We start from the raw sequence: 26,783 nt of genomic DNA on the forward strand, positions 1-26,783 counted from the left end.
AGCAGCTCATATAGGATTCCTGATTGCATATTCGAGTACTGTCTGTACAGGTGTATGTGAAGAAACAAACAATTGCTTTGGTTACGACAGTGTCGCTTCAGATATGTTCCTAATCCCCAAGGAGAGACAAATTGGGGAGATTCATGACAAAGTCAAAGATTAGGGTCAACGCTTGATGGGAGTGCGGATGAAGTGCGGATGAAGTGAGGACCAGGTGAGGATCAAGGCACTGTCGAGAAGATGTCATAGCAAACTGCGCGAAGCTTCAAAGAAGAAGTTGAGTCGTTTGCAAAGCATGCCTGACCTGGTGTTTACCGTGCCTGAGGCTACGAGGCTGGAAATGTGATAGTAACACACCAGAACCCAGTCTATCATCCCTCCTCTTCTTCAACCTACGCGACACCAGTGACTACACATTACTCATCAGAAGTACTCATTACCCCTGTCACCGATGAAAGAGCTTTGATTGTCCTCAGCTCACCTCTCATTACAACCTGAATCTTGTCCTTGCAAAGCCATCGAGTCTCTGTCCACGCTGCCAGCAATTCTCACAAACACATCTCCTCACCGCGCCTCACAGCTACAATGACTCCAAATACCTTCCTACAGTTTGTAAAGCTTCCCACTGAGCTCCGCAGCATGATCTGGAAAGTTGCGCTCCCCGAAAAGCCAATCGGGCCGTTCTTGTACTCCTACAAGCCGGGATACTGGAGCCCTCGACGACTGTCAGCAATCGGAGACCGGTGTCATTACTCTGATTTAGCGCATAGATTGGTCGACCCCGTCAAGTTCTCGATGCCACTTCTGCTCGTCAATCGTCAAGCCCGCGCCATCGCAGAATCCTGAATGGACGACAACGGCGTGCAGACCCGCTACTACAAGGACACCGAATCGCTTGTCTCTGTCTGTGCCTTTCATCCCCAGCACGAAGCGCTCTATGTTCCCTCCTAGAACTAGGAGCCTTTTCTAGACGAGATGAGAAGCCTCTATCACAGGGGTTATGAGTTGCAGCGCCTAGCAGATCTCCTCTTGGGGTCCAACGCCTGGCGGTTCCACTCAGCGTTCTCCAGTCTCACGAAGACACGTTTTCTTGCGTTGTTAACATTTGCCCGTTCATTAAAAGGATTTTTGTGGTCGCGAATTTGCAACCGGTTTTGCTATTCGCTGGAGGCGACGACAGCAACCTGCATTCGCGTTGGGAGCTAAGAAAGACAGAGGTTGCTAGGCTCTGGGGTCCTGGACTCGACAGATTTTGGTGCGGGTTTACTCGTGGTGATAGACCGTGGGGTTACGTCGCCGACTTGATTGACAGAGGAGCGGACAGTCTACAAGAGATATTTGAGGACTAGGACCCGGAACGGCGTGAGGGAAAACGCTTTGTATTGCGGGCTATCTATGCAGTCAGAAATGAGCATCAATAAAGAAGTTGCCATTAGTTTGACGTGTGTCGGGAGCTGGAACTCGAATTTGTCACGAAGGAATAGGGTCTGTTTACTGACAACGAGATGAGGGCGACATGTACCAATGTGATCTCGAGTATTCAGAGCCAAGTGATTCTTCTAGCATAAGGATGCAATGTTCTTAGATTGAAGATATGTTTAAGCGAGGAAAACATCCCGCAAGCCTACTGTCACCAGCAAAAAGAAATCAACACCCCCCCGTAGCACTCGACCCAACACAGACCTCACCTGTACAATTGAAACCCAGCGTCCCCTCCACATTCCCACACAGATAATCATCCGCAGCGGTCGAGCTCCCCGTGACCCGCAGACTCACATCCTCGACCGTGATTTTCTCGCACGGGGCCACCGCACTGCACTGAAAGCTGATAACATCCGTCGAAGGCAGCGTGCCCGAAACATCACTGAAGTACAGATCTCGGACCTGGAACTTGGAGTTGGTGCAGTTTCCCGAAGCGCCCGAGAAGGTGGTGCATTGCGATACGGTGAACGGGGTGCCCTTGAGGTTGTTGAGCGACAGGTTCGTCGCCGTGACGTCGGAGATATCTGGCAATGGTTAGTTATCAATACAAGCTCACAATGAGAAGGAAAATGAAGGAGAGGCACGAGACATACACCCCAGACCGCCACCCCCGCCGTTTGGCGGGTATCCTACTTGATCCCCGGTCCAAGTCTTGACATATACAGCATGCGTGGTCTTCTGGTACGTGCAATTGGAGACGCGAACGCTCTCTACTGTTTCAAATTCGTTCAGGTACTGCCCGATGCTGCCGATTGAGATGCCCAGGCCAGTGGAGAAGGTTGAGTCGGCGATGGTGATGTCAGTGGAGTTGCCTTTCAGACTGATGCTGTCGTCACCGTTGACAACCTGCCAGTTGGTGAAGGTGATTCCGTTGCTTCGGATTGTGTTGGCTCCGTCAGTGTTCCCTATTATCGTTAGTTGATGAGCACCTGACTTGATAGAAGGATAACCATACTAGAGGAGCCGCCATTATCGTTGAGGTTGTTAACATAGATCGAATCGAATAGCAGGTTCTCGGAGTAGATTATGGACATTGTCCTATCCAGTCAGTCTTGATCATTGGCCTGCGAGGTTTTCTGGTGAAAAACATACCACATCTGACTTTGCACAAATCTCAAACCCTTGAAGGTCGAGTCTTGTGCTGTGACGGTCAACTGATGCGGTCGGCGAGGGTAGTTCGACACGCCGGAGGTATAGCTATACCACACCGGTCCACTGCCATTAAATGTCCCGTAGCCGTGACCGTCGAAGACAATATCCTTACCACCCAGGATCCAAGCAGTGGATTGGTTCTGGTAGCCGACGTCCAGGGAGTTGGCAAGCCAGTAGCTTATATTTGTGCTCCACTGTGAAGCTGGTTAGTGATTACCATGGATAAGGTGAGAAATGCCTACCAGAAGAGTTCCGTGGAGGTCAATCTCGACATCATTCAGCCAGGTCGTGTTCATCACCGAGTTGATGTGGTAGGTAGTATTACTGAAGCTCACCCGCCCACCATTACCGCAGGTTGTCAGAGCATCGAGGATGGCCGGCACATCATCGACGGCTGTCGAATTTGCGGCCGGGACAACACAGGTTGCTCGTGCACGTCCACTCTTAGTGGTATCTGACAGACCAAGTGTGGGTGCGATCAGAAAGACAATTCCAGCAATGTAGGTTAGCGCACGGGACAACATCCTGAGCTTCATGGAATGGAGTTGATTTTGTTTGCCAAACACATGAGTTGTAAGGGCAGGAAACTCAAGGTGCTTTATAGCTCATGAACCAACCATTATGTTTTTGTACCTACCTAGTATACTTCACATACTGAGTCGGTGTTGAACATCGAGGTCGTCACGCTAACCCCTCAGACTCCGGGGTAATTCCACCCGACCCTGTTAAAACTTGGTTCCGTGATAGGCGCAATTTGAGACCCAGTTTCTCCACGATCTACAGCGCCAATAGTATTGACGCGAGCATTCCCCAGTTTCCTCGGTACGTCCAGGGCTGCTGACGCTGCACCCTTGACGGAATTTAAGGTAATTCGTGGGGTTGATGGGGCCGTGCCTGGGTCCTGCATAAGCGACTGCCAGACATGGACGGGGTGCAGCTCTTGGCATGCTGGGCATGAGCTGACGATCCCACCTGAATTTAAGTTCCATTTTGTCTCTAGATGTCTTGTTCATTCCGGATTTCTCGATTTATTCGGACGCACTGTGAGCCTTGCAGAAGAAGGGTTGTCATAAGTGTCTCGATGGAACATGTTGCTAAAAATGAAGAGTCTTGGTCAGAAATGGCAAGGGGCTTACTGCGATCTATCTTCCTACTTTAGGCATCTGAAGGGGCCATTTGAAGTTTCCAATGCATGCACTGCAGGAGAGAGGTGAAGTGGGTCTCCAAAATGGCTGACAGCGACTCCGCAACGTTACATGGAACTATCTCCACTGGAGCCCTTTGACAGATACATTGGAAGGTTCTTCAGCCTTGCATGTTACTGCGGGGAGTACAGTCCACGGGACATGCAACAAACATAGCAAGAATAAAATTCAACAGTAGCTTTACTCAAGTCGTAAATCCAGCAGTTCAGGGTTACTTCTCCACTCATGCGAAAACAGTCATCACAAAATGTCCGCAGGCTTCGTCTAACATTCGATTCTGCAGACTGGGCAAAAAAGATACTCATGCTACAAAGTGAATCGGAAGATCCTGCTGCTCCTCTCGACGGGAAGCGCATTAGGTCTTCTTTACTGACCACACTTTTCCCCATATAAACATATCCTTCTCTTGATATTCCCAACAATCCAGATATTATAGACACAAATATATTCCACATCGAAATCCATTCTATCTGCAATACATCAATCATGACTCACCACCAACCATAATCCCACGATGAGCGGTGAACCAGGACACCAAGCCTCCGCTATCTCGGCAGGGTCTGCACTAAAATCCCATGAACAAATCATACGATATCTCCATCAGAACCCTATCCCACCACGGACCGCGGAGAAAGCGAAGCACATCAAAAAGCGGATCTCGTCCGAGCCCCCAACACTATCAAACCACCAACCAGACCGCCGGAAATTATCAGCCGGCGGGGCCCAAAAACCCGGTATCGGCTCCGAATCATTATCTGATCGGCAACCGCCGTCCATCTAGCTCTGATTAGGGCCGGCCGCGACAGCGCCAGGCCCCGCCTGAAGATACGGAGGGAAAAAATTCTTAAAGATGCTGACTCGCACTCGGATGTACTGACGAGGACTGCATCCTGGTTCAACACGTACACTGAAAATGTCACTCGATCCATCAACAATAGCAGGGGCCGATACCCAGGCTCCAGCGGTCTCCACCGTCAAAGAAGGCGAAGCGGTGATCGCAGACCGTGAACTAGAAAGCGGCCCACAGAAGCCGTACCGGCCCAACAGATGGCAGAGCAATCTGACTATCATCAGCTGCGTACGTCCGATGCTCTTTCCACCATATGCAAATGCCTTCTAATGTTGTGAGTGATAGTACATCGCCAACTTCAGCGACGGGTTCCAGAACCAACTGGCCAACCCCACCAATGTCATGTTCACCCACCTGCTGGGGAAATCGGGCTACCCGGCCGAGATGAAGACGCGGATCAGCAACTCGCTGATCATCGGGGCCATCCTGGGGGTGCTGGCGCTGGGGTACATCTCCGACATGATCTCCCGCCGCGCGGGGCTGCTCTTCACCTCGGGGCTGGTGACGGTCAGCACCCTGATGGCGGCCGTGGCGCTGGACGTGCACCCCTCCCCCAATATGCTGTGGTACTTCGTCATCGTGCGGGGGATCTGTGGTTTTGGTGTGGGAGGTGAATATCCTCCTAGCGCTGCTGCCGGCCTGGAGGAATCCGACGACGTGAGTTCGCCTTCACCCCTGCAACGAAACCAGCAAAAACAGGCAATAGGCATCGGAACTAACCACGACACAGTTCAACCGCCGCTACCGCGGCCCAGTCTTCGTCTCCTTCACGACCCTAATGGCGACACTAGCCTCCCCAATCTTAATGATCATCTACCTAATCACGCTCAAAGCGAGCAACAACAACCTCCCCGTGACGTTCCACGCGATCTACGCGATCGCGACCATCATCCCAGCAACAATCATGGTGCTCCGCTTCTTCATGACGGACTCGACCCTGTACCACAACAGCAACTTCAAGCGGCAGCGCAAGCCGCTCCGGTTCTACTACCTGCTGGCGCGGCGCTACTGGCGGCGGCTGGCGCTGACCTCGCTGGCGTTCTTCCTGTACGACTTCATCAACTTCCCCAACAGCATCATGTCGAGCAGCATCATCTCCTCCATGGTCAAAGACGGCGACCTGCAGACGACCGCCGTTTGGCAGGTCATCCTGGCGGTGCTGCCGGTGCCGGGCGTGGTGGTGGGCGCGTACCTGACGAACGCGATCGGGCGGCGCTGGACGGGCATCGCCGGGTTCGCGGGATATGTGGTGCTGGGGTTCATTATCGGTGGGTGTTATACGTTGTTGTCACGGCATATCGCCGCGTTCGTCGTGCTGTATGGTCTGCTGCAGGCGTTCGGGCACATGGGCCCCGGCGCGACCATCGGGTTGATCAGTAGCGAGTCGTTCCCCACGGCCATGCGCGGGATGGGGTACAGTATCGCGACGGCGTTTGGGCGCACCGGCGCTGCGGTCGGCACGGAGTGTTTCACCCCATTGCAGACGGCTGCGGGTGATAGTGCTACGTTCTATCTGCTGGCGGGTGTGGCCGTACTGGGGATGGTCGTGTATTGGTTTCTGCCGGAGAGCGGGGAGTTGGATCTCGAGGCGGAGGATCGCGAGTTGGAGAGGTATATGGGGATGCATGGGTTTATGATGGAGAAGAGTCAGTAGTGGGGGGGGGGGGGGGGGGGGGGAGAAAAAAAAAAAAAAAAAAAAAAAAAAAAAAAAAAAAAAACATGAGCGAGGTTACGATAAATGATGCAACTTATGATTATGAGAGATGCTACAGGCGATAACAGTAGAACGTATGCAGTTGATATACAGCCATTGTCGCATTTTTGCTGAGGATAATACAGCAACTCAGAGCTCCAACGAAGAATCACAACAATCATCCATGCATCCATGACATCCATCCCGAAACAAAACAGGAAACGAGCAAAATGGTATCTGAGATATATCGAAGCTATTCAGGGTATTGTTTCGCATCGCCTAGACCTCCCACAGCCGATCAGTACAGTCCACCGATAAGGAAGAAAGTCAGGGAAGTGAGCTTACCACGAGATTTCCTGAACTGCCCCAACTCACCACCTCCTTCCCCCACGCCCTCCAAACCCACCTCCACCGCCACGGCGACGGCCACCACCACCACCCCATCCGCCAGGGCCCCCGAACCCCCCACCACCACCATGGTAATAATGGCGCCCTCCCCCAAATCCACCACCGCCCATAGGCATTCCCCCACCGCCATATACTACAACAGGCCGGACTGGCGGACCCCCCATCATCATACCTCCGCCGCGACGCCGGCGGCTCCCCATGAGAGACATGCAGGTTCCCATTCTTGTTTCTTGGTGGTAGTGGTGCTAGAAGTAGGTATGTATCGCGATTCGTCTAGTAGCGGGGTAAGAGGAGGCAAAGTATCTCGTACGTAAAGTCTTGCGGGTAGAAGTCTATTGACGTGTGGAGTATAATTTTAGCTGGTCGAAGGACAATCTTGTGACGAGAATAGATCACAAGGCAATGAAGTGTAGTATATTGCCTATCAACAGGAGAACAAAAACCTCCGAGGTTAAATACGCAAACTCCCAAGGGCAAAAGAGAGTATTACGCACGGCCTGGTTCCTGGGCATGCGAAGTCGTTGCGTCATCGGCGCGGCGCAGTCCCAGGCGATACTCGGGGTTGGTGAAGTGCGGGTGACATCAGCGGGACGGTTTAGTCGCCCTGTAGGGCTGGGCTGGCGCGGGCTTTAGTCCGGTTAACCTTATTATCTACATACGTAAGGACGGGAGAGAGTCGAAATTGGAACAATGTAGAAGGAAAATGGAAAGAAGATTCCTCCGGTAAGGTAAGGTGCGATACGATACTAGTAGATGTACTTGAACTCCAACTCCGCATCCCCGGATTGCACCCGCCGCCGGTCCTCCATCTTCCCTTCCAAGATCTCCGCCTTGACCCGGTTCTCCCGCCGCAGATACAGCGCATGCGCCGTCACCACCCCCTGCGCAACGACCAACGCACCCATCGAGAACGAGTTGCCCAGCACGTACGGCGATGACCGGTACACCTGGCCCGCCACGATGCCCGCGCAGTTGCCGACCGTCTGCTGGAGGCCGACGGCCAGCGCGCGCCGGTACTGCGGGGCGAAGTTCACGTTCAGCCACGCCACGTTCAGCCCGACCCCCGTGTACACCGCCACGCCGCAGAGGTAGGTGGCGAAGTACTTGACCGGGTCGGAGGAGACGGCCAGCAGCAGGATGTAGCCCACGATTCCGAAGATGTTGGTTCCGACGATGAACTGTTCGACGGCATCTGGTCAGTCACTTATCGAAGAATCAAAGTGGGGGGCGGGAGGCATACGACAGCGAATTTCGAGTATCGATCCGCGAAGAACGCGACCGTGACAGATACTGCGGCGGCCCAGAGGTACACCGGGACGGTGAGCACGTTGCTCATCAAGGAGTTGTAGCCCAGACTGCCGAGGATGGTCGGTAAAAACGTGCTAAACCCGTACAGCAGGATGTCTTGACAGAATTGAGTGATGGCGCTGAAGATCAGCTTGGGGTCCCGTAGGGCCAGTCGCATCTCCTCCCAGCTGAAGTGGTCGCTTCCCATGTATTTTTGGCGCTGAGCGTTGCGGACGCGCATCATGTACCGCTCTTCCTCGGTGAGAAAGTAAGCGGTCGTCGGGTCGTTTGGGAGGCCAAACCAGATGAGCAGCGCACAGATGATGCTGAAGAGGCCCTCGATAATATACACCCATCTATTTTATTAGGCTGTCAGTTGCGTCACATCAGGGTTAAAAGGACAATGTAACAGGGAAAAATACCTCCATCCAGCTTTCCCGGCAACACCGTCCATGTGTAGTAATGCGTAAGCTAGCAAACCCCCAACTGCACCAGAAATGGCAGCGCAGCTCATCAGGTACGAGACTCGCTTAGCTTGCTCCTCGCGCCGGTAGATCATGGTCAGGTACAGATTCAGGCATGGGAAAAGGCCCGCTTCACAGGCGCCGAGGATGAGACGGGTGGCGTAGAGAGAGGCGACATTATGAATAAAGCCGGTGAAGACGGTGGTGATGGACCAGACGATGCACAGGCCCGTGAGGATGTTGCGGGGGGTCAGCTTCTTCATCGCGACTGCCCATGGCGACTCAAGCAGGACGTAAGTAGCGTAGAAGATCGAGACAGCGATAGAGAACTCATTGGTTGAGGCCCCGATGTCCTCGGGCATTCCGGCTACTTTGACATTGCCTGGGGACGATCAGCATGATGAACACTTGAGCTTGAGACAGCACATACCAATGTTGCTCCGGTCGAGGAAACAGGACAAATAGGTCAACATGATGATAGGCACGAAAGCAAAGTCCAGCTTCAGGAGAAGCTTCTTCTCCTTGACTGGGTCAAGCACCACATCGTCGATGTCGCCCAAATCGGTCTCCTCGGTGGTGTTCTGCGGGGGCGGTTTCTGGACCGTCTGTTTACGGTCCAGAGGGATATCGGCCGCGCGTTCGAAGGACATTGGTGCCACAGATGGGGAGAGATTGATGATTCCAGAAAGCTGTCACTTAGACCTAGAACACTCAAGGGGGGAAGCGCCAGGAGCGACATTAAGAACCGTGGAAACAGCAAAGGTTCTGTTACTTGTCAGAGTGACATAGATCCCCGGCGATAAGGAAGGGGAAGAGGGGAGTCTCCAAACCGGCTATCTCCAACCCCGTACGCCAATCACCGGCAATTGACAAAAAGCATTCACCATAGTTACATCTGCATCGGCCCGATAGTCTGATAAGCGGTGGACATAGGGAGGCTGTCATTGGTGCAGTGCCTCGAGTCGATGGGGAGTTGATGCGGGGATCGACTGATGCTTATCATCGCCATCCCGCATATCGGAGCCCACATGCCGATACCACTGATATGGGGTATTCACCCTTCAATATGGCCATCAAAGGAGTTGCATAACATCATATGAATAGCAGAACTCTACACAGACCCCTCAACCAACAATCCTAAGTTCTGCTCACAAACGACAGCACAATGACCAAAGACACGCTCCTCAACCCACCCGGCCTGCAACCCAGCGCCATCACCGAACCCTCAAAAACAACCACCAGACTCCCAAGCCACCAAACCCGCCTCGCCAGCCGCCACAACCTAACCACGAATACCTCCGGCCTAGCCCCCGGCTACCTGCAAGCCAACCTCCTGATCCTCCCCGCCCGCTACAGCCAAGACTTCCACCAACTCTGCCTCCGCAACCCCGTCGCCTGCCCATTACTGGGAATCTCCCACCAACCAGGCAACCCTCACCACATCCAGCCCGAAGGCTGTATCACCACCCCGACGGACTTCGACGTCCGCACCGACTGCCCCCTATACCGCGTCTACAAGCACGGCAAACCCATCGCCACGCACCAGAGGAATCTACTCCCGTTCTGGCCGGACCCAACCCCGACCCCAACCCCCACCACGCTCTCTCCACAACACGGAAACACCGAAAGGGAAGAATATGTATCCTTCCTAATCGGATGCTCCTACTCCTTCGAATCCGCCCTCACCGCCGCAACCCTCACTCCGCGCCACCAAGTTACTGGCGGCCTCGTGCCCATGTACCGAACCACCCTCCCGCTCCTCCCCGCGGGCATCTTCACGGGCGCGCGCACCGTCGTCTCCATGCGGCCGTACCCCGGCCACGCCGTGGAGCGGGTCCGCACCGTCACGCGGCCGTTCCTGGCCACCCACGGGGAGCCGGTCGATTGGGGGTGGGAGGCGCTCGCCCGGTTGGGGATTGCGGATCTGCAGGCGCCGGACTTTGGGGAGCCTGTGTCGGTGGAAGAGGGGGAGGTTCCGGTTTTTTGGGTACGTTGTTTCCTGATTGCAAGTTTGTGTTACGTTATGCCCCCGGGGAAAGGGGAATGTGCGGGGGATGTGGGGCCTGCACGGGCTAGGGAAGTTTGTTTGCGGTTCAGGTTGGGGGTTTTCTTGCTAATTTGGTGATGTCAATAGGCTTGTGGGGTTACGCCGCAGTTGGCGGTGGAGGCTGCCGGGGATAAGATTGAGGGGTTGGTGTTTGCACATGAGCCGGGCCATATGTTGGTTACGGATTGGAGGGAGGAGGATTTGGTGCGGTTGGGGCGGGGTCTTGGGGTCTGAGGAGGGTGGGTAGTTGTAGAGGTGGGTTGAGTGGGAAGATTATGCTGGTCCTTCAGGAAATACCATGCTTATGACAGATGAGGGAAGATTCGTTCAATGACATGACTAAATCACTATAACACATTTATCAGTCCATCTCATATACTAGCAACATTACCGCCACCGTCAACCACCGTTTGGTCCACACCCATCACTCCTCCCATCATTATGCATCGCAACCACGGCCGTTACACCAGCAGGTTATGTACTTCATTCCCCAATTCTCACGCCGTACACGACAATCTCACTTCTTCCTCTCCTCCCCGGTAGTCCCCAGCTCCTCCTCGATCTCCAAACTAAACCTCGCAAATTGGCTCCGAGCCCGGATCTGCTCACCATAGCACATGAACAACACGGGCACGGCACAGAATACAGTCGCCAGGGCCGCCAGCACCGAAACCGCAACATTGGCCCCCAGCCCATCGAACATCTGCCGGGTGAACAGCGGGAACGCCCCGGAGGTCATCGCCCTCAGGAACTGGATGGCTGCCGTTCCGCTCGCTGCATAGCTCAGATAACTGTCGGACAGATACCCGTATAGCACGGTGTCGAACTCGTTGAGCGCAAACCCGATCATGACGAGGGCGATGGTCGGCACGATCCAGGGCAGATCGGTGACGCGCGGCGGGATCGTCCAGGCAAACCACCAGAGCGCCAAGGCGAAGACGGGCGCCCCAATCACCAGCCCGTACAGTTTGTCTTCGGGCTTCACAGGCTGCTTGGCGGCCTTGCGGGCGTCGAAGATGCGATGATCCAGAAAGCGCGTGAAGGTGCTGAAGACTACCCCGACTCCGATCGCCACGAAAGCCAGGCACGACTGGGCCGAGGTGTAGCCCATTGACTCGTAGATAGGCTGCAGGGCTTCGGTGAAGATATAGACCAGGGCAAAGGAGAAAGCAATCATGGTGGCGACGATGAAGATGAGCAGCTCGCCAAAGAAGAGCTGCAGGGGGCGGAACAAGGAAACGCGGACGAAGGTTCGGAAATCCGGAGTGTGGTCGGGATTGAGTGGCTGAAGGGTCTCGTTGCCGGTCTCGTGCCGGATTCGCGCGACTTCGCGGGAGAGGAGGAGGGATGGACGGGATTCTTTGATGACAAGAAAGAGCGCGGTAAGGACGGCGAATATGATGGCGTAGATGTAGAATAACCAGCGCCTAGAATGATTGAGGATGTCAGTCAATAGTGCTACAGGTGCAATGCAAACGCCGGAACATACCACTCCATGTGAGCAGAGATGTATGTACTCATGATAGGGCCAAGCAGTAAGCCGACGTTGGACGCAATCGTCCATATAAATATCACCCATATCCTGGCCCGCGAATCGAACATCTCCTCAATGCTGCCGCCCCCAACAGTGTAGGGCACCGCTGAGAGACATCCCGCAATGATACGCGCCGGAATCACCGCACCCAGCGAATGCGTCATCCCAATAACCAAGCAGCATACCGCACTTCCCGCAGAACTGATAATGTAGAGGTTTTTGCGGCCAAAGGACTCCGACCAGGGTGGAAATATGATAGCTCCGAATATCTGACCCACGAGAAATCTGTCTTGTCAGTATCGTTGAGGTAGGTCCGGCACTGGAAAAAATCCCTTACAGTGTCACGAAGATAAACGTTGCAAGCGTATTCCCGAGGTGGTAGTCAACTTGGGCCTTTTGAGCCGCCAATGTCTAGACACGTTAGAAACGCCCGATAATACACAACGAGACAGGGGGTCGGGGAATTACTCCGGCTGTGCTTGTAGCAGTCCTGGTAGCTGTTAGCGTTTGTCCTTCCTTTATTGCGCATACATAGCGGTAGCCATACGTGAATGTATCCAGAAGAAAGATGATACTGCTGTCAAAGGTCTTCCGGCTGGTCGGCCAGTTGCGAGGCTGCTTTCTGTTATACTTGCCCCAGCGGACGTACTGGCCGTCGGCTGTGAGCTCAAGTTGGTTCTTGAGCAAGTACTCATCCATCGCAACATGTTCAGAAGCCATGGTCGTCGATTTTGCCTTCATTGTATTGGAGGTTATTGCCTGGGGAAAGCTTCCTAGGCCAGGGAATCATATAGATAGACCTTTCACGGGGGGATATTCCGGGCCATGCCTGGTGGAGGCTATAGCAGCTACCGCATTTCTCACAGCCAGCCATGCTGGAAAGATCGACACAACTGCCAAGTCGACCCCCCCTTGTTGGTGATGCTGGACGTCATGACCGCGTGTATCTTCCGAGGCCAAGATGATGTGATAGGCCACGCCTGTTGTGACCGCAGAGGGAAATCGTCCTCCTGAGATTGAGGAGCCAGGTGATCATCATGGAGCTTTCGAAGAAGTTGCTCTTGAAGGTCGACTAAGCTTGTTCGTGACTTGTAGGGGGGAGCAAGGGATAAGTGGCCGACGTCTGATATGCAGGGCAATAGTCGATGCGACCATCTTCTTCCATAGATCATATGAAGTGTGTCTTTGATGTAGCTCTGGGGAATGCCCCGTCTCTCAAGCCTGACAAAGCATTCTCAGAGATACAGCATCCTGATCGGAGCTTATCATCGATAGATGTTGTATCTTCACCTCTCAGGTGAAGTAGTAAAAGTAACGGGTTGAGAAATCGGCGGAAGTGGAAGAACATTCCACGCCGGACGATGCCTGGGGCTCCCTTCCCTCTTTAGCTTCCTCCAATGCAAGGGGTGCATGAAGATGACGAATAAGGCGCGTACAATGCGTCTGCTCGGAGAATTTTCTATTGCCATATCCAGGCAGTCTCTCCTATAGTTTCCTTGAATCAGCTTCTCATGCATGGCTTGCCTATCCCTTGCCCCATAATCTTTTTCCCAGGTGACCTTATTTGCCCGTGAACCCGCCAGACGCACGATCACTTGCAATTTTCGCATTGTGTGCATAGCATGAGATAATGATTTATGATTTACAGACCCGTGAAATAAATGTGGGAACTGAAACGTTTGCGACTTGGTCATTTAGAATTCTCCATGTCCGTTGCGATTACGCTTTTTGTTCGTCAGCCTCCATTACAGAGAGCTACTATCTACACTCGATAGCCAAGACCTCGACTGAAGTGTTATATTCTACGTGGAGGCACCATCCCTCCAGCGTGCATGCTTTCACAAGTCAATAGACGATAGCGATTCAACTGTACGAGCTAGGGATTTGCTCTCTTCCGGAAACCAGATTGGCCAGTACAGATTTATCATGCTACAAACAGGCCCAACATCCAAACCTTGGACAAACCCGATTCTCCGAAGACGGAGATACCGAGCCCGAACCCCGTGTCCGCCCCGAGACTCGTCTCCGTTCACCAAGTCTACCTTTCAAACAATAAATCCTGGGGCCTACATCATCCAGCCTATGAGCGCTCACCTCGTATAGCCCCCCTGCACACACAACCAATCACTAGGCTGAACCATGGAGCCCCCGATCTCCGCATCGGATCAGATAAGATGTCCGGTCACAACAGTAGGGGGTAGAATGGTAGTAGATCAGGTCATTCAGAGCAATTTAATCCTTCAGTCCAGTACTCTTAGACCGTGGAGACCGTACATATACGTCGATTCACCCAGGTCATCGCCCCCAAAGACAACAAGGGGGGAAACTTGAGTTCACAGTCATCCACCACGCACAGAAAAATCAACAACGCACAGATATCCCCAAACAAAGACCTAAAAAAAAAAGGAAAAAAAAAAACACCACCACACCCTGGCACTGGCAAAAATGCTCCCCAGCCTCCTCCTCATCCTCAAAACCCTCCACCTAACCCTTACACAACTGACCACCCACATCACTCTCGCGCTCGCCCCGCGCCTCCACCGCCTAACCTATCGCACCGTCAGGGACCCGAAGAACATTGTCGTGATTGGCGCCTCCTTCGCCGGCTACCACGCCGCTCGGGCTCTCGCCTCCACCCTCCCGACAGGCTACCGCGTCGTTGTCATCGAGCGGAACTCCCACTTCCAGCTCGCGTGGGTCCTGCCCCGGTTCTGTGTTGTGGCCGGCCACGAACAGAAGGCTTTCATCCCTTACGGGGGGTATCTTGCGCCTGTGGTGGAGGGGGCGTTTAATTGGGTTACTGGGGCGGTGGGGAGGATTGTTCTTGCGACTGGTCCAGGAGGGGGAAAAGTCGTGCTGGAGGAGTCAGGCGAGGAGATTCCGTTTGAGTATTTGCTCGTGGCAACGGGGGCGGTGGCTGCGGGTTTACCGTCGCGGGTTGGTGTGAGGACGAAAGAGGAGGGGATGGAAATGCTGAGAAGCGAGCAGGAGAGGATTCGGCCCGCGCGGGATGTGGTCGTGCTTGGGGGTGGGGCGGCGGGGGTGGAGATGGCCGGGGATGTGAAAGAGCGTTATCCCGGGACAAATGTCACGTTGGTGCATTCGAGGGACAGGTTGTTGAATCGGGGGTATGGAGAGGGGTTGAGTCGGAGGGCGTTGGATGGGTTGCAGGCACTGGGGGTGAAGGTGTTGTTGGGGGAGAGGGTGGTGATGGACGACCAGCTGGAGCGAACGGAAGAGGTCAAGTTGGAGTCAGGTCAAGTGGTAAAATGTGATTGCTTGGTAGGTCGGGCGTGTATGCTACTGAGCGAGGAGCTGGCTGACGGTTGTAGATCAAATGTGTCGGGCAAAGGCCGAACTCAGGCTTGGTGAGGGAAATATCGCCTTCGTCCATCGCTGAGTCTGGTCATATTCGCGTCCGTCCTACGTTGCAGCTTGTGGACAAGCTCTGCAGTCGGATATACGCAGCTGGAGATGTGATTGAGGTGAATGCGGTGCAGAATGCGCGTGGCGCATTTCAGCAGGCGGAGGTGGTTGCAATGAACATCGTGCGAGTAATCAAGGGCAAGACTCTTGTCGAGTACCAGCTAGGATGGTGGGAAGGTGCGACAAAGTTGACACTCGGCCTGGTGAGTAGGCATCCCCACTATCGAGAGGCGAGGCTGACGATGCGCAGAAGAAAAGTGTGATGTACATGAGTGACGGGTCGGCCGAGTTGATTCTGTCCACCAAAGGCAAGGAGGAGCTGGACAGTGCCCGCGTCTGGAAATTCTTCGGGCTGAAACCTTCTGTCGATATTCACAAAGAGAAGAGCACTTAAGGGAGGCTCTTAGAATTTCAGCGTTTTTTATGCATTCAGCATTTTTTAAGCAATGAGAATAGCGTGCGATCTTCCTGTACGCTGGGACGCCAATTCTCAGCCAGTCCTCTATTCCGGAGCCCACCCCCGAACGTGTCTCGAGCGTTGATAAGTAGCGCAGCATTTGCTGATAATGGCGATCTTCTTCTTTGACTTGATCTTGGTCTTCAATAACAAACGGAGGGAATTCTGTCGATGTTTTCCTCATAGCCTTAACAAGCACAAGATAGAGTCCAGCAGAAATTCAAGTATTCCTGGGCCATATGGAGCCATGGAAGCTTCCCATCTCTCCTTCAGTGACGGGGTCGATAGGCGCTTCTTGACAAGCTCTGGAATTTTGGATCACTTCAGAGGGATCATTTTGCTAATCCCGGTCGTTGGACGAGACGGTATCAGGTATCTCTGGCTTTGCTATCGTTGAAGGAATTGTGGTGTACTAGAGAAAGTATTATCAGAGCTGAGCGAGAAGTCGATGGTAGACATTCCACTGTGAGTCAGTTTGTACTGGTGTCAACATAGCATCACCTCATAGGCAATTCTGACATAAGAATAGGTCGTGACTCGACATTTTGTGATAATCATACTGCACTCCCGAAAGTTGTATACTCATTGCATCATTCAGAACCGATTCGCCTTGCCAGTTTGATGAAAAACCCCAACAGCTAGCTCGACGTATGAATACTGCATCATCTTTGCTTCTCTCCTGCCAGCCCTCCGCTAAACGACCGACCGAACGACCGACCAGCTGTCATAATAAATAGAGGCGGCACGTGCATTGATGGTAATCCAAACTATGAGATATGCTCGGCCTTAGATCATCACAGTGTCGAGCACGTGGCTTAAGCCTTAACGCCGATGTAGCCAAGCCTCCCGGCAACCAAGGTACTGTACCTGTTCAACTAACCAACCAACTTGCCCCGCTCGATTTCCACAACAAGCAAAGCTGACACCCACCTGCACTGTGCATGAATTCGGTGAGATTCGTAATGACGCTGATACCTCGACTCTCGGCGAATGAGGCACAGCATGTTATACGAGACAGTTTTAACCTAGCTCAAAAAGGGCCTTCTTTGTTTCTCCTCCTTAACTATGAGTAGTATACTTCCCCAATCACTACAGGCAGTCTTGTTCTACTTTCTTCTCACCTTCACATCAGTATTTGCAGTATACGTATGCCTGTCGCATATCAACTTCCAATGGCAGGCACTCCAGATTTATTTGAGTTCACTGCGCAAAAACGCTTCCACCAACGGTTCATCCTCCCCGCGACAGCAGACCATGGTCCTCTGGCTGTGACATATGCTGATGTCGGGCCGCGTCAGCAAGAAGATGGAACTCCGGTACCTACGATCTTAGCCGTTCCTGGGATGGCAGGGAGCCGACTATGGCTTTATCACAAAGACCACCTAGCAAATGTGATTGGAGTCAGAGTACTGTCCATCGATCGGTGAGTGGCTCGCTCGTATTCATTGATTGTTCCAAATTGGATGCGAGTCCAATTGCTAAGAATAATAGCCCCGGACTGGGCGGATCAAAATCCGTTCCAATCGAGAAGCGGGTCTCTGTCTGGCTTGAAACCGTTACAGCGCTGCTGGACTATCTGTCAATCCCGCATGTGGTGCCTATCTCGCACAGCGCAGGCACTATTTACCTGTTGAATCTACTTGTGCACAAGAGAGACTTGCTATGGCCACAGACGCCAATCGCAATGCTTCTCGGTGAGTGGCAGTGACTACCTCAGGTACGATGGCACCTTACACAAACTTCGCTAACAGATCGGTTAGCCCCCTGGGTCGAGCCCAAGCATTCCGATGTGTTGTCCATGCAGATGGCTCAGATGCTTCCCAAGGGGGTACTTAATCAGTGGAACAAACTTATTGGATTCACCTTGACCAAGGCAGCACCTACCTTCGGTGCCAGTTCGGGCATCCTGGTGAATATGTCTTCCAGCTTACCCGGAATAGGCAAAAGCCTTGCTCCCGGAGAACCTGACGCTTGTCTAGCCACATACGGAATGCCTCTAGAAGCTGTGGAGAAGCTAGAGAAGATCACCATCGAGTACATGTTTACAGAAAGCTCCACCGGCATCAATGATGAGGCGATGGTCTGTCTGAAGAAAGGGTCGTTGGGGCTGTGGGGGGCTTGTGAGGATCTCCCGGCTTATGTCCGGCAATTGTTGCAGTCAGAACAGGGCCATAAGCAGCATCATCCACAAGAGGCGCCCCTACGGCTGGTTGCTGTTTTTGCAGAGAAAGATAGTATGATCGGCTCTCGGGGGCAGCGGTATTTTGAACAGTGCTTTATGCGTGCCGATCTAGGAGGCGGTGTGGCTTTTGAATCCGTGGTAATGCCGGGGACCGATCACGATTCTATCTGGTCAAGGCGGACTGGAGTGTTGGAGAAACTCATGTGGGACATCAAGGAAATCGCGCAGTAAATCGCGCAGGAACTCATGAGAGTTTTTCGTGTCTCAAGATGTGCCCTGCGATAACATCAATTAATAATGCATCCGTGCTCACGGCATTTGTCAGCAGCTCCTTTGACACTTCTCTGACGCCATTCTGTAAAGCTTGCTGAGTGCAAGTATAAGAACCATCCCATTACCCAAGCCTACCATGATATTTAATTCACTTACCAGATTCAATTATTTGTGCCTGCCAAAGCCATCATGAGCCCCTCTACTCTTGTGGTCAAAGCCGACCACCTTCCCTACTACACTCCCGCCAACAATGCCGGCGCTGCCGTTGAACCCCGCGATGCCGCTACGCCGACCCTCTTCCGCCCGCTGACGATCCGCGACGTGACCCTCAAGAACCGTGTCGTGGTTTCGCCCATGTGCATGTATTCCGCTGAGCCCGATCTGTCCTCTCCTCTTGTTGGCGCCCTAACCGATTATCACATCGCCCACCTGGGCCATTTCGCCCTCAAAGGCGCTGGTCTAGTGTTCGTTGAAGCGAGCGCCGTCCAACCGAACGGTCGCATTTCCCCTAATGATGTTGGATTGTGGGACACAGCCCCGGACTCGGAGCAAGTCAAGGCTCTCGAGCGGGTCGTACGCTTCTGTCACGCCCAGGGCGCCAAGGTCGCGGTGCAATTGGCCCACGCCGGACGCAAGGCCAGCACAACGGCTCCTTGGTTGGCCAAGGAGGCCGGGAAGCCAACCTTGAAGTCGGATGAGGACGCATTCGGATGGCCTTCTGATATTGTCGGACCATCAGGTGGGAAGGAACATATCTGGGACGGCACCGGCGAGGGATACTGGACGCCACGGGCGCTGAGCACGGAGGAGATTGATGAGATGGTCAAGGCCTTTGCCAGAAGCGCTGAGGCGGCCATCCGAGCTGGTGTGGATGTTATTGAAATTCACGCGGCGCATGGGTATCTTCTGAACCAATTCTTGAGTCCAGTTACTAACAAGCGGACGGACAAGTATGGTGGGAGCTTCGAGAATCGCACCCGACTTCTGCGTGAGGTCGCGACGGCTATTCGAGCGGCGATTCCCAGCGGCACCCCGCTATTTGTGCGCGTGAGCGCGGTTGAGTGGCTGGATGGGAAGGCTGTGGCGGCCGAGTCCGGCTCTTGGGATCTCGACAGTACAATTCGCTTGGTTGCGGATCTACCGGAGCTCGGAGTTGATCTAGTGGATGTCAGCTCTGGTGGTAACCACAAGGACCAGAACATTCACATGAGCAGCAAGAATTATCAGATCGATCTGGCAGGCCATGTCCGCCAAGCAATCCGGGAAGCTGGAGCATCGACACTTGTGGGCAGCGTCGGATACATCACGGAAGCAGAGCAGGCAAAGGAGATCGTCGAAGGAGCGGAAGAGGCTCGCGCAGCGGAGGACACTCTGTCTGGATCATCCCCACGCGCTGATCTGGTGTTTCTGGCTCGCCAGTTCCTGCGTGAACCGGAGTGGGTGCTCAACGCCGCGAAGACGCTGGGAGTCCCCATTGAACACCCGGTTCAGTTTGGGAGGGCCCTCTAGCGGGCCAGAAGTGAGGTTATGAGACACGATCCGACTATTGTAAATAGACTTGTATGTTCTGAATAGATTTTTGTGTGTGTCTGTCTCATCTTCATAGGTTAAGTGAGTGAGTAAGTGAGTAAGTGAGCTGAAGTATCTCAAGCGGGATGCGGGAAGCAGACGGAAAGCGCCGAGGTCCTCGCGCTTGACCGCATCGGAATGACGAGCTGCATAACAATTAACAACTCATCAACCGCCACTGATTCATCGATGCGTTTGCTCCCTTAAGAACGCCAACCCCCGCACTTCATCCTCGTCCTTCCCCCTCGTTCTCAATTGACTTTTGCCCAACAATCAACAACAATCCAATCCATCCAACATCACCATGGCTCTCAAACCCGGAGACTCTTTCCCCTCTGACGTTGTGTTCCAGTATGTCTTCAATTATCAAAGTGAAGCGGTGAATTTTTACTGAGAATCCATTGGATAGGTACATTCCCTGGACAGAAGAAAGCGGCGAGATTACCGCCTGCGGAATTCCCATCAACTACAACGCCTCGAAAGAATGGGCCGATAAGAAAGTCGTGCTCTTCGCCGTGCCTGGTGCGTTTGAATCTACCCCATGTTTTCTCTTTAAGCCTACTAAGATGCGGATCCGAATTCATAGGAGCCTTCACCCCCACCTGCTCCATCAATCACGTTCCGGGGTACATCCAGAACCTTCCGCGGCTCCGAGAGAAGGGCGTGGAGGTGGTCGCTGTCATTGCCTCCAATGACCCATTTGTGATGAGTGCTTGGGGCAAGGCCAACAACATCAAGGGCGATGATATCGTATGTTCTTCAATTAAGGCACCTGCTTCACGACTGACGAGTCTAGCTCTTCCTCTCCGACCCCGATGCCAGATTCGCCAACTCCGTCGGTTGGGCGAACGGCGGCCGCACCGGCCGATTCGCGATCATCATTGACCACGGAAAGGTGACCTACGCACAGATTGAGACCGAGAAGGGAGTCAAGGTAAGACGCCAGCTTCCATCCACCGGCGCTGATTCAGTGATTTGCTAATTTTGAGCGTAGGTTTCTGGTGCAGACGCTGTGTTGGCTCATCTGTGAGGATAGTGCTGTGGATAAAGCAAGTGAAGAAATCTATAGAGAACAGTTTCGTGCCTGCCTCGTGTCAAAAATTGGATCTCAGTGGTTGTGGCTCTGTAGTCATGTAATTCTGTAAAGAGCAGTCCGTCAACCGCCATTTGGATATGGTTCAAAGCAGGCTTATACAATCGATGATCCGAGACAATCAACCATGGCATTCATCATAAATCTTGTGGATCAGACCTACGACCCACGGTCATGAGATATCTGTCAATTGAAAGCAATCAAGCAAGCATTGCCCAGCAGTAACTATTGACCTGGTTGGCTTCGAATTGCGGCTCAGCTCGGGTCCTAATGAGGCTATCTATAGCTCAATAGTTTAATACCTCGGGCAAGTTTGCGGCGTAGTCTAATATAGAGTAGTTGTGTCTCTCCGCTGCTTGCGAATCCTTCCGAAGAGCTTGTTTCAGTCTCCCTTTCGTACGTAGCTTTATTAACGCCCTGAACTTGCTCAAAAATGTGTTTTCTTGCAGCGTAGCGTGGGATGAGTGGGTCAACCCCATACGGTGTAAGCAGCTTGCATGAAACCCCGGGTTTAAGGCCAATTCTCGGGTATACTGGATGATCTACCACCAATCACAATATGGAATCCCTTCTGGAAACCCAGAGAAAGCAGTGGCATGTTTTAAATTGTGTAAGGGAAAAGAGGTGAGGGAATCCACCCGGGCCAGAATCGAACCGATAGCTCTAGGCCGACTAATCAGTTTTGAGAAAAGTCTCCTGTGCCCCGCCCGTTCCCAGATTTGCTGGCTGAATAATCTCTCTCGAGCTCTTGATGTCATCCATTCCTGAGACTGCAACATCTATATAAACCTCAAAGCAAGAAGCATTGATCGAGTGCCACAACATATAGTCAATTCCACATTGATCATACACACTTCAAAATGGCTCCCAAGGTTCTCGTTGTTCTCACCTCTCAGGACCACTTCCCTGCTAACAACCACCCCACTGGTTGGTATCTGGTGAGGACCCCGCTATCCGCACAAAAATCAATCTCTATGACGATGAGTAACTGACCTGTCACTAGCCCGAGTTCGCTCACCCCTGGGAAGTTCTCCATGAGAAGGCCGAGCTGGTCATCGCCTCCCCCAAGGGTGGCAAGGCCCCTCTCGACCCCAGCTCCGTGAAGATGTTCGAGAACGACCCCTCCTCGACCAAGTTCCTGAAGGAGCAGGAGGCTCTCTGGACCAACACCGTCAAGCTGTCCGATGTCGCCTCCAAGGTCTCCGAGTTTGATGCCATCTTCTACGTGGGTGGCCACGGACGTAAGTCTCTTTGCCATCCCAACCTGTCAATTGCCAACGGTACTGATTCCCACTAGCGATGTACGATCTGCACAGCGACAAGACGTCCTTGGCTCTGATCCAGGAGTTCGCTGCTGCCAAGAAGCCCGTCGCTGCCGTCTGCCACGGTCCTGCTGTGCTGGTTAACGCGACCACCCCCTCCGGCGAGCCTCTGCTTGCTGGTGCGGAGGTCACCGGTTTCTCCAACATCGAGGAGGACCAGGTCGGCCTCAGCCCCATCATGCCTTTTATGCTGGAGACTGAGCTGAACCGCGTCTCCGGCGGCAAGTACGTCAAGGCCGATGAGCCCTGGGGCGAGAAGGTTGTTACCTCCCAGGTCGCTGGTCTTGGTGGCGTTGTCATCACCGGCCAGAACCCGGCTAGTGCTACTGGTGTTGGAAAGGCAATCCTCAGTGCTCTGGGATTGTAATTAATCTGATGTGTGAAATGATGCCTAGATATGCCGACCTGATAAGTCTAATTAGTGATTAATATACATATTCCGTTCACGAGGATAGGTTACTTATGCTTCGAACCATAGACAGCGAGGCGAGATGTGCTTTGATGATCTACATAACCACTAATGAAGACCACGTTCCGCAGGATGCAGTGTCGTTGGTCTGAGAACTGCGTTGCCCGTACCTCCCCCTATCTATATCGTCTGATACTATCTCACTTGGCGACTCTCAAGCAGCATATTTCTCAGTGACGGGCCTGTGTCAATCTACATACCGAGATACAGTTAGGTAACATGTCATCTTGGCTAGGATCGGCCCTTAGCAGATATATCGGAACACATGCGCCGGCGGAATCAGACAACGGTCGATCTTTCCTTCATGACGCCAATTGACGTCTAAAACGACCGGCTTCTATAAATGGATCATCTGAATGGATAGAATCTACACTACAAGCCGTCTCAGATGGTTCCTTTTCCTATTGTCAGAGACTAAACTCAGTCGCCGACCATTGCTCCTTGACTAGTGCATCTAGTACATCTAGAAATCACCATCGCTACCAACATGACCATAACCCTAGACACCACACTCGACGATCTCTACTCGCTGGACAGCGGCGAACCCCATGGGGTGATAAGCGCGTACCCACACCCCAGCCAGCCCTCGCGGGCGATGCCTCACCCCTTCTCCTCCGAGTACTTCCTGTACGGCATCACCTTCCCCAACACCACCGCCCCGAACACAATGCAAAACATCCTCGAGCGCGGCATCGCGCAGCGCTACTCCTTCATCGCCGGCCGCGCGCCCGTCATTTTATTCGACTCGCTCCCCGCAACCACCGACGCGGAAACCCAGAACAACCCAGAACAGCCCCCACCCCCAGCCATCACCGACGTCCTCACCCTCCACGCCCAGCTGCACCCAGCCCAAAGACCGGAGCTACACTTCCCCCGCAACGCCTCCGCCATCGACCTCCCACCCAACACCCAGATCGCCATCATCGTCCCGCAAGATGAACTCGCCCACCTCCCGCACATCCTACCCCCAGAAACCCACTACCACCTCCTCAGCAAACGCTGGCTGGCGCTCTCCTCCCTCTCGACGCCGACCTCCACCATCATCGACCCTATCATCCCCCCAACCCCAGACCCCCTCGCGGCCACCGAAGCAGAAATCACCCGCATGCTCCAGCCCATTCAAGCCTACCCCACCCTCCCATTCGTGATCAAAGTCTCCGTCGCCGCCTCGGGCCGCGGCACCTTTGTGGTATGCTCCGAAGCCGAGAGGTCCGACGCCTGCAGCCGCCTCCGCGCCATCCTGCACACCTCGTTCCCGCACGTCACGCCCCAGAACGCCCACCTCCACCCTCTGACCCTCATCCTCCAGCCGTTCGTGGCGGGCGAGGCCCACGGCATCTCCTTCTTCCTCACGCAGACCGGAAGAGCAATCTTCCACGCGGCCTCGCGGCAGCGGTTCAACGGTCAGGGCCAGTGGTGCGGCGGGTGGGTGTCGTTCCCTGCGCAGCAATGGCTCGAAGAGCGGTACGCAGGGGTTGTGCTCGCTTTAGCGGAGCGCTTACATGCGGAAGGGTATTACGGACCCGTTGGGGCGGATGTGATGACCGAGGAGAACGGGGGCAGACACGTGATTGTGGATGTGAATCCGCGGGTGACGGGGTCGTATCATCTGGGTTTGTTGAGGGGGCATTTCGTGGGGAGGGGCTTGGTGGAGGTGGCGGTTTTGTCGCCTTTGTATGTTGTGGGGGATAGAAGTGGGTTTGTGGGGAGGTTTGGGAAGGAGATAGAGGAAGGGAGCATGATTGTTACGGCTTGGGTGCAGGGGGTGGACGGGGGGAGGAGTTATGTTGCTGTTACGGTGGGTGGGGAGGATGAGAGACGGTTGAAGAGGTTGGTTGGGGAGGTGGAGGCGTTTGTTCGGGATGGTGAGGCTGGGGTTGGAGAGTGATAGTATGTACAGTAGCTTACTGGATTGTGTGCTTAGTGAATGGAGAGAGAAGGTAGTTGCATCTATAGTGTTGTTTTGTTCTATTTTAGCCACACCCTGCCTTCGCTTCGTCATGATAGACCGGAATAACTACTAAACCCCACAGCAGAATATCGCCCTCCACCGATCCCAAGGCCGAGAGCTAGCCATCCATTGCGCCTCGTGACCCAAGCCCTCGCCCTCCGCTCCCCACTTCTCATTATATTCCTCCTCGTCCACTGCACCAACAGTTGCAGACACATCATCCTTATACCTCATCTCGTCCTTGCGCTCCTGAAAACCCCGAATGGACTCCACCACCAACTCAAACTCCCCCTCCTGCTCTCCGAAGAAACTACACCAGCCCAACCATCAGCATCAATCCTTTTCCTCAAAGCAAGAATATCCAACCCCACACAACCAGAAGACCAGGGGAAAAGAAAATACTCACCTCCGAACCATAATCCCCACCCTCCGCACCCTCTCCAGATCCAGCGGCTTGACCCCATCCCTAATCTCCCTCCCGCGGTACGTCGGCCGAAACTCCTCCCACGCGAACCGCAGCCCCCCACTTCCCTTTCCCTCTGGAACCGTAAAGTCCACCTCCCACGACACCGAACTCCGCTCCCGCCCGTCCGGCCGATTCGGCAGGATCTCGTCCTTCAGCGTGAGGGTGTAGCGCTTGTCGTCGGCGCGGGGAACATGCACCTCTATTCCGGAGAACCGGGAGAGGTCCCATTCCTTGGTGGTGGTGGTGGTGCGTTGGGAGGCGAAGCCGGCGCCGCCTAGGGTGTGGATGTCGAGGGTGCCGTGGAAGCGAGCTGTATTCTTTTGGTCATCGGAAGAAGAAGGCGTGATGGTGAGGTAGGAGTGGGAGGCACCGCCGCGGACGCGATCGTCGGAGGAGGTCCAGTCTTCGGGGGTCCAGGGGCTGTTTTTTTTTTGGATGGGGTTGTGGTTATTTGGTGGTCTGGTGGTTGTGAGGGGCCTGGGCGGGACTTACATGGGGCCTCCGAAGAGGTAGTTTGATGTTGTAGGTGACATTTTTGTTGTTGATGTGTGTGTTAGTTCTGAGAAAGAGACAAGGAATTGGAGTACGCGGGGTAGGAATGATAGAGAAAAGGAGGTGGTTTTTTTGGTGGATGTTGTTGATTCAGGTTCCAGAATCGCGGCAATCGGGATCGGTGGGTTTTCGGCATCGATGACGTCGGGATTGCGGAGCCCCGATTGCAGAGCTTGGTTGGGTTTAGTAGCGTAGATGGGATGGTTTCTTTTGCATTTTCCACGATGGGGTGTGGTCAATAATTGAGCTTGGTTTGTTCTATCAGCTGTAGCTGTTTAGTGGGATTGGAGCCGTCGAGGATCAAGGGACGTCGATCTGGCCGAGTCTAGATCTCGGGGCTTGGACTTTGTCATCCGGGCGCTCATCACAAAGATAGTTCACAGGTCCGCAAGACTTTGCCTGCGCGTGTTCCATGCAATACTCAAGTGTTGACTATGTACACCGGTTTAATATGTGAGATTACTCTCGGTACCGGAGTCTAGTTTCATGATTATTGTCGGTCAAGCTCAAGACTCCAGAAAAACATAGCGCCTTTGAGCGCACCTGGCTTACAGTCCATGGCCTAGATATCTCGTTCTCTGGAACATACCTTATTCGCATTTACTGTTTCACAGTTAAAGCGCGGCAGTGGTATCTACTCCACGACGGAAAAGTTGAGTGGATAATTGAGCGCGGAGAAAACTGGGTCGATCGATACTCGGTGATTGTACAGTGCCCATATGGGGCAGACCCAAAGTGAAATCTAATCGGATATGTCATCGGCTCAAGCTTATCGTATCATGTCATGACAACGCCTGCAAGGAGCATTTTGGTTGAGATCTGGACACCATGACCACCACACTCGCCACTAGAATCAGTCACACCCAATGGCCGACAGGGTTCACGGCAACGTCTTCCTGAC

The 26,783-nt window shown here is 53.6% G+C and overlaps 13 protein-coding genes across 13 annotated transcripts; 9 read left to right on the plus strand and 4 right to left on the minus strand.

The window, feature by feature from the left end:
• Window positions 1-585: 585 nt before the first annotated feature.
• On the plus strand, window positions 586-846 carry BO82DRAFT_402365 (2EXR domain-containing protein; the record flags this gene model as incomplete). Its single annotated transcript, XM_025639319.1, has 2 exons — window positions 586-725; window positions 771-846. The coding sequence occupies 2 exons, from the start codon at window positions 586-588 to the stop codon at window positions 844-846; spliced, it is 216 nt and encodes a 71-aa protein (XP_025491772.1).
• A 778-nt stretch (window positions 847-1,624) lies between these two features.
• On the minus strand, window positions 1,625-3,158 carry BO82DRAFT_415253 (putative exo-polygalacturonase; the record flags this gene model as incomplete). The annotated part of the gene is made up of 5 exons (XM_025639952.1): window positions 1,625-2,006; window positions 2,076-2,387; window positions 2,438-2,520; window positions 2,575-2,828; window positions 2,877-3,158. 5 exons carry the CDS (start codon window positions 3,156-3,158, stop codon window positions 1,648-1,650), a joined length of 1,290 nt encoding a protein of 429 aa, XP_025491773.1. The 3' UTR covers window positions 1,625-1,647.
• A 1,580-nt stretch (window positions 3,159-4,738) lies between these two features.
• Window positions 4,739-6,343, plus strand: BO82DRAFT_392307 (metabolite transport protein; the record flags this gene model as incomplete). The annotated part of the gene is made up of 3 exons (XM_025638609.1): window positions 4,739-4,917; window positions 4,975-5,346; window positions 5,420-6,343. Exons 1-3 carry the CDS (start codon window positions 4,753-4,755, stop codon window positions 6,341-6,343), a joined length of 1,461 nt encoding a protein of 486 aa, XP_025491774.1. The 5' UTR covers window positions 4,739-4,752.
• Window positions 6,344-7,510: 1,167 nt separating this feature from the next.
• On the minus strand, window positions 7,511-9,296 carry BO82DRAFT_310696 (allantoate permease family MFS transporter). The gene is made up of 4 exons (XM_025632387.1): window positions 8,972-9,296; window positions 8,500-8,923; window positions 8,031-8,433; window positions 7,511-7,968 (listed from the first exon to the last, which is right to left on the minus strand). Exons 1-4 carry the CDS (start codon window positions 9,189-9,191, stop codon window positions 7,537-7,539), a joined length of 1,479 nt encoding a protein of 492 aa, XP_025491775.1. The 5' UTR covers window positions 9,192-9,296; the 3' UTR covers window positions 7,511-7,536.
• A 389-nt stretch (window positions 9,297-9,685) lies between these two features.
• BO82DRAFT_354584 (DUF1445 domain protein) lies at window positions 9,686-10,765 on the plus strand. The gene has a single exon (XM_025635237.1). The coding sequence runs from the start codon at window positions 9,707-9,709 to the stop codon at window positions 10,664-10,666; it is 960 nt and encodes a 319-aa protein (XP_025491776.1). The 5' UTR covers window positions 9,686-9,706; the 3' UTR covers window positions 10,667-10,765.
• Window positions 10,766-10,952: 187 nt separating this feature from the next.
• BO82DRAFT_310703 (MFS multidrug transporter) lies at window positions 10,953-12,821 on the minus strand (the record flags this gene model as incomplete). Its single annotated transcript, XM_025632388.1, has 5 exons — window positions 10,953-12,015; window positions 12,078-12,407; window positions 12,460-12,533; window positions 12,591-12,612; window positions 12,670-12,821. The coding sequence occupies 5 exons, from the start codon at window positions 12,819-12,821 to the stop codon at window positions 11,106-11,108; spliced, it is 1,488 nt and encodes a 495-aa protein (XP_025491777.1). The 3' UTR covers window positions 10,953-11,105.
• A 1,456-nt stretch (window positions 12,822-14,277) lies between these two features.
• Window positions 14,278-16,094, plus strand: BO82DRAFT_415267 (NAD(P)/FAD-dependent oxidoreductase). Its single transcript, XM_025639953.1, has 3 exons — window positions 14,278-15,404; window positions 15,455-15,751; window positions 15,799-16,094. The coding sequence occupies exons 1-3, from the start codon at window positions 14,568-14,570 to the stop codon at window positions 15,940-15,942; spliced, it is 1,278 nt and encodes a 425-aa protein (XP_025491778.1). The 5' UTR covers window positions 14,278-14,567; the 3' UTR covers window positions 15,943-16,094.
• A 1,083-nt stretch (window positions 16,095-17,177) lies between these two features.
• Window positions 17,178-18,418, plus strand: BO82DRAFT_374766 (alpha/beta fold hydrolase; the record flags this gene model as incomplete). The annotated part of the gene is made up of 3 exons (XM_025637437.1): window positions 17,178-17,428; window positions 17,497-17,699; window positions 17,766-18,418. The coding sequence occupies 3 exons, from the start codon at window positions 17,178-17,180 to the stop codon at window positions 18,416-18,418; spliced, it is 1,107 nt and encodes a 368-aa protein (XP_025491779.1).
• Window positions 18,419-18,533: 115 nt separating this feature from the next.
• Window positions 18,534-20,104, plus strand: BO82DRAFT_81851 (NADH:flavin oxidoreductase/NADH oxidase). The gene has a single exon (XM_025641584.1). It carries the CDS (start codon window positions 18,650-18,652, stop codon window positions 19,967-19,969), a length of 1,320 nt encoding a protein of 439 aa, XP_025491780.1. The 5' UTR covers window positions 18,534-18,649; the 3' UTR covers window positions 19,970-20,104.
• Window positions 19,994-21,239, plus strand: BO82DRAFT_354588 (peroxiredoxin family protein). The gene is made up of 5 exons (XM_025635238.1): window positions 19,994-20,380; window positions 20,439-20,551; window positions 20,616-20,779; window positions 20,826-20,963; window positions 21,024-21,239. Exons 1-5 carry the CDS (start codon window positions 20,334-20,336, stop codon window positions 21,057-21,059), a joined length of 498 nt encoding a protein of 165 aa, XP_025491781.1. The 5' UTR covers window positions 19,994-20,333; the 3' UTR covers window positions 21,060-21,239.
• A 743-nt stretch (window positions 21,240-21,982) lies between these two features.
• Window positions 21,983-22,811, plus strand: BO82DRAFT_310715 (type 1 glutamine amidotransferase domain-containing protein; the record flags this gene model as incomplete). Its single annotated transcript, XM_025632389.1, has 3 exons — window positions 21,983-22,060; window positions 22,126-22,363; window positions 22,420-22,811. The coding sequence occupies 3 exons, from the start codon at window positions 21,983-21,985 to the stop codon at window positions 22,809-22,811; spliced, it is 708 nt and encodes a 235-aa protein (XP_025491782.1).
• A 550-nt stretch (window positions 22,812-23,361) lies between these two features.
• Window positions 23,362-24,801, plus strand: BO82DRAFT_335965 (putative solid-state culture specific protein; the record flags this gene model as incomplete). The annotated part of the gene is made up of 1 exon (XM_025633322.1): window positions 23,362-24,801. The coding sequence occupies exon 1, from the start codon at window positions 23,401-23,403 to the stop codon at window positions 24,799-24,801; it is 1,401 nt and encodes a 466-aa protein (XP_025491783.1). The 5' UTR covers window positions 23,362-23,400.
• Window positions 24,802-25,104: 303 nt separating this feature from the next.
• On the minus strand, window positions 25,105-25,863 carry BO82DRAFT_248386 (CIA30 family protein; the record flags this gene model as incomplete). Its single annotated transcript, XM_025630850.1, has 3 exons — window positions 25,105-25,174; window positions 25,271-25,750; window positions 25,823-25,863. Coding segments are annotated over 3 exons (591 nt in total), but the record flags the coding sequence as incomplete, so codon positions are not given.
• Between the last annotated feature and the right edge of the window lie 920 nt (window positions 25,864-26,783).

Source organism: Aspergillus uvarum, assembly GCF_003184745.1.
Source record: "Aspergillus uvarum CBS 121591 unplaced genomic scaffold BO82scaffold_28, whole genome shotgun sequence".
Taxonomy (NCBI): domain Eukaryota; kingdom Fungi; phylum Ascomycota; class Eurotiomycetes; order Eurotiales; family Aspergillaceae; genus Aspergillus; species Aspergillus uvarum.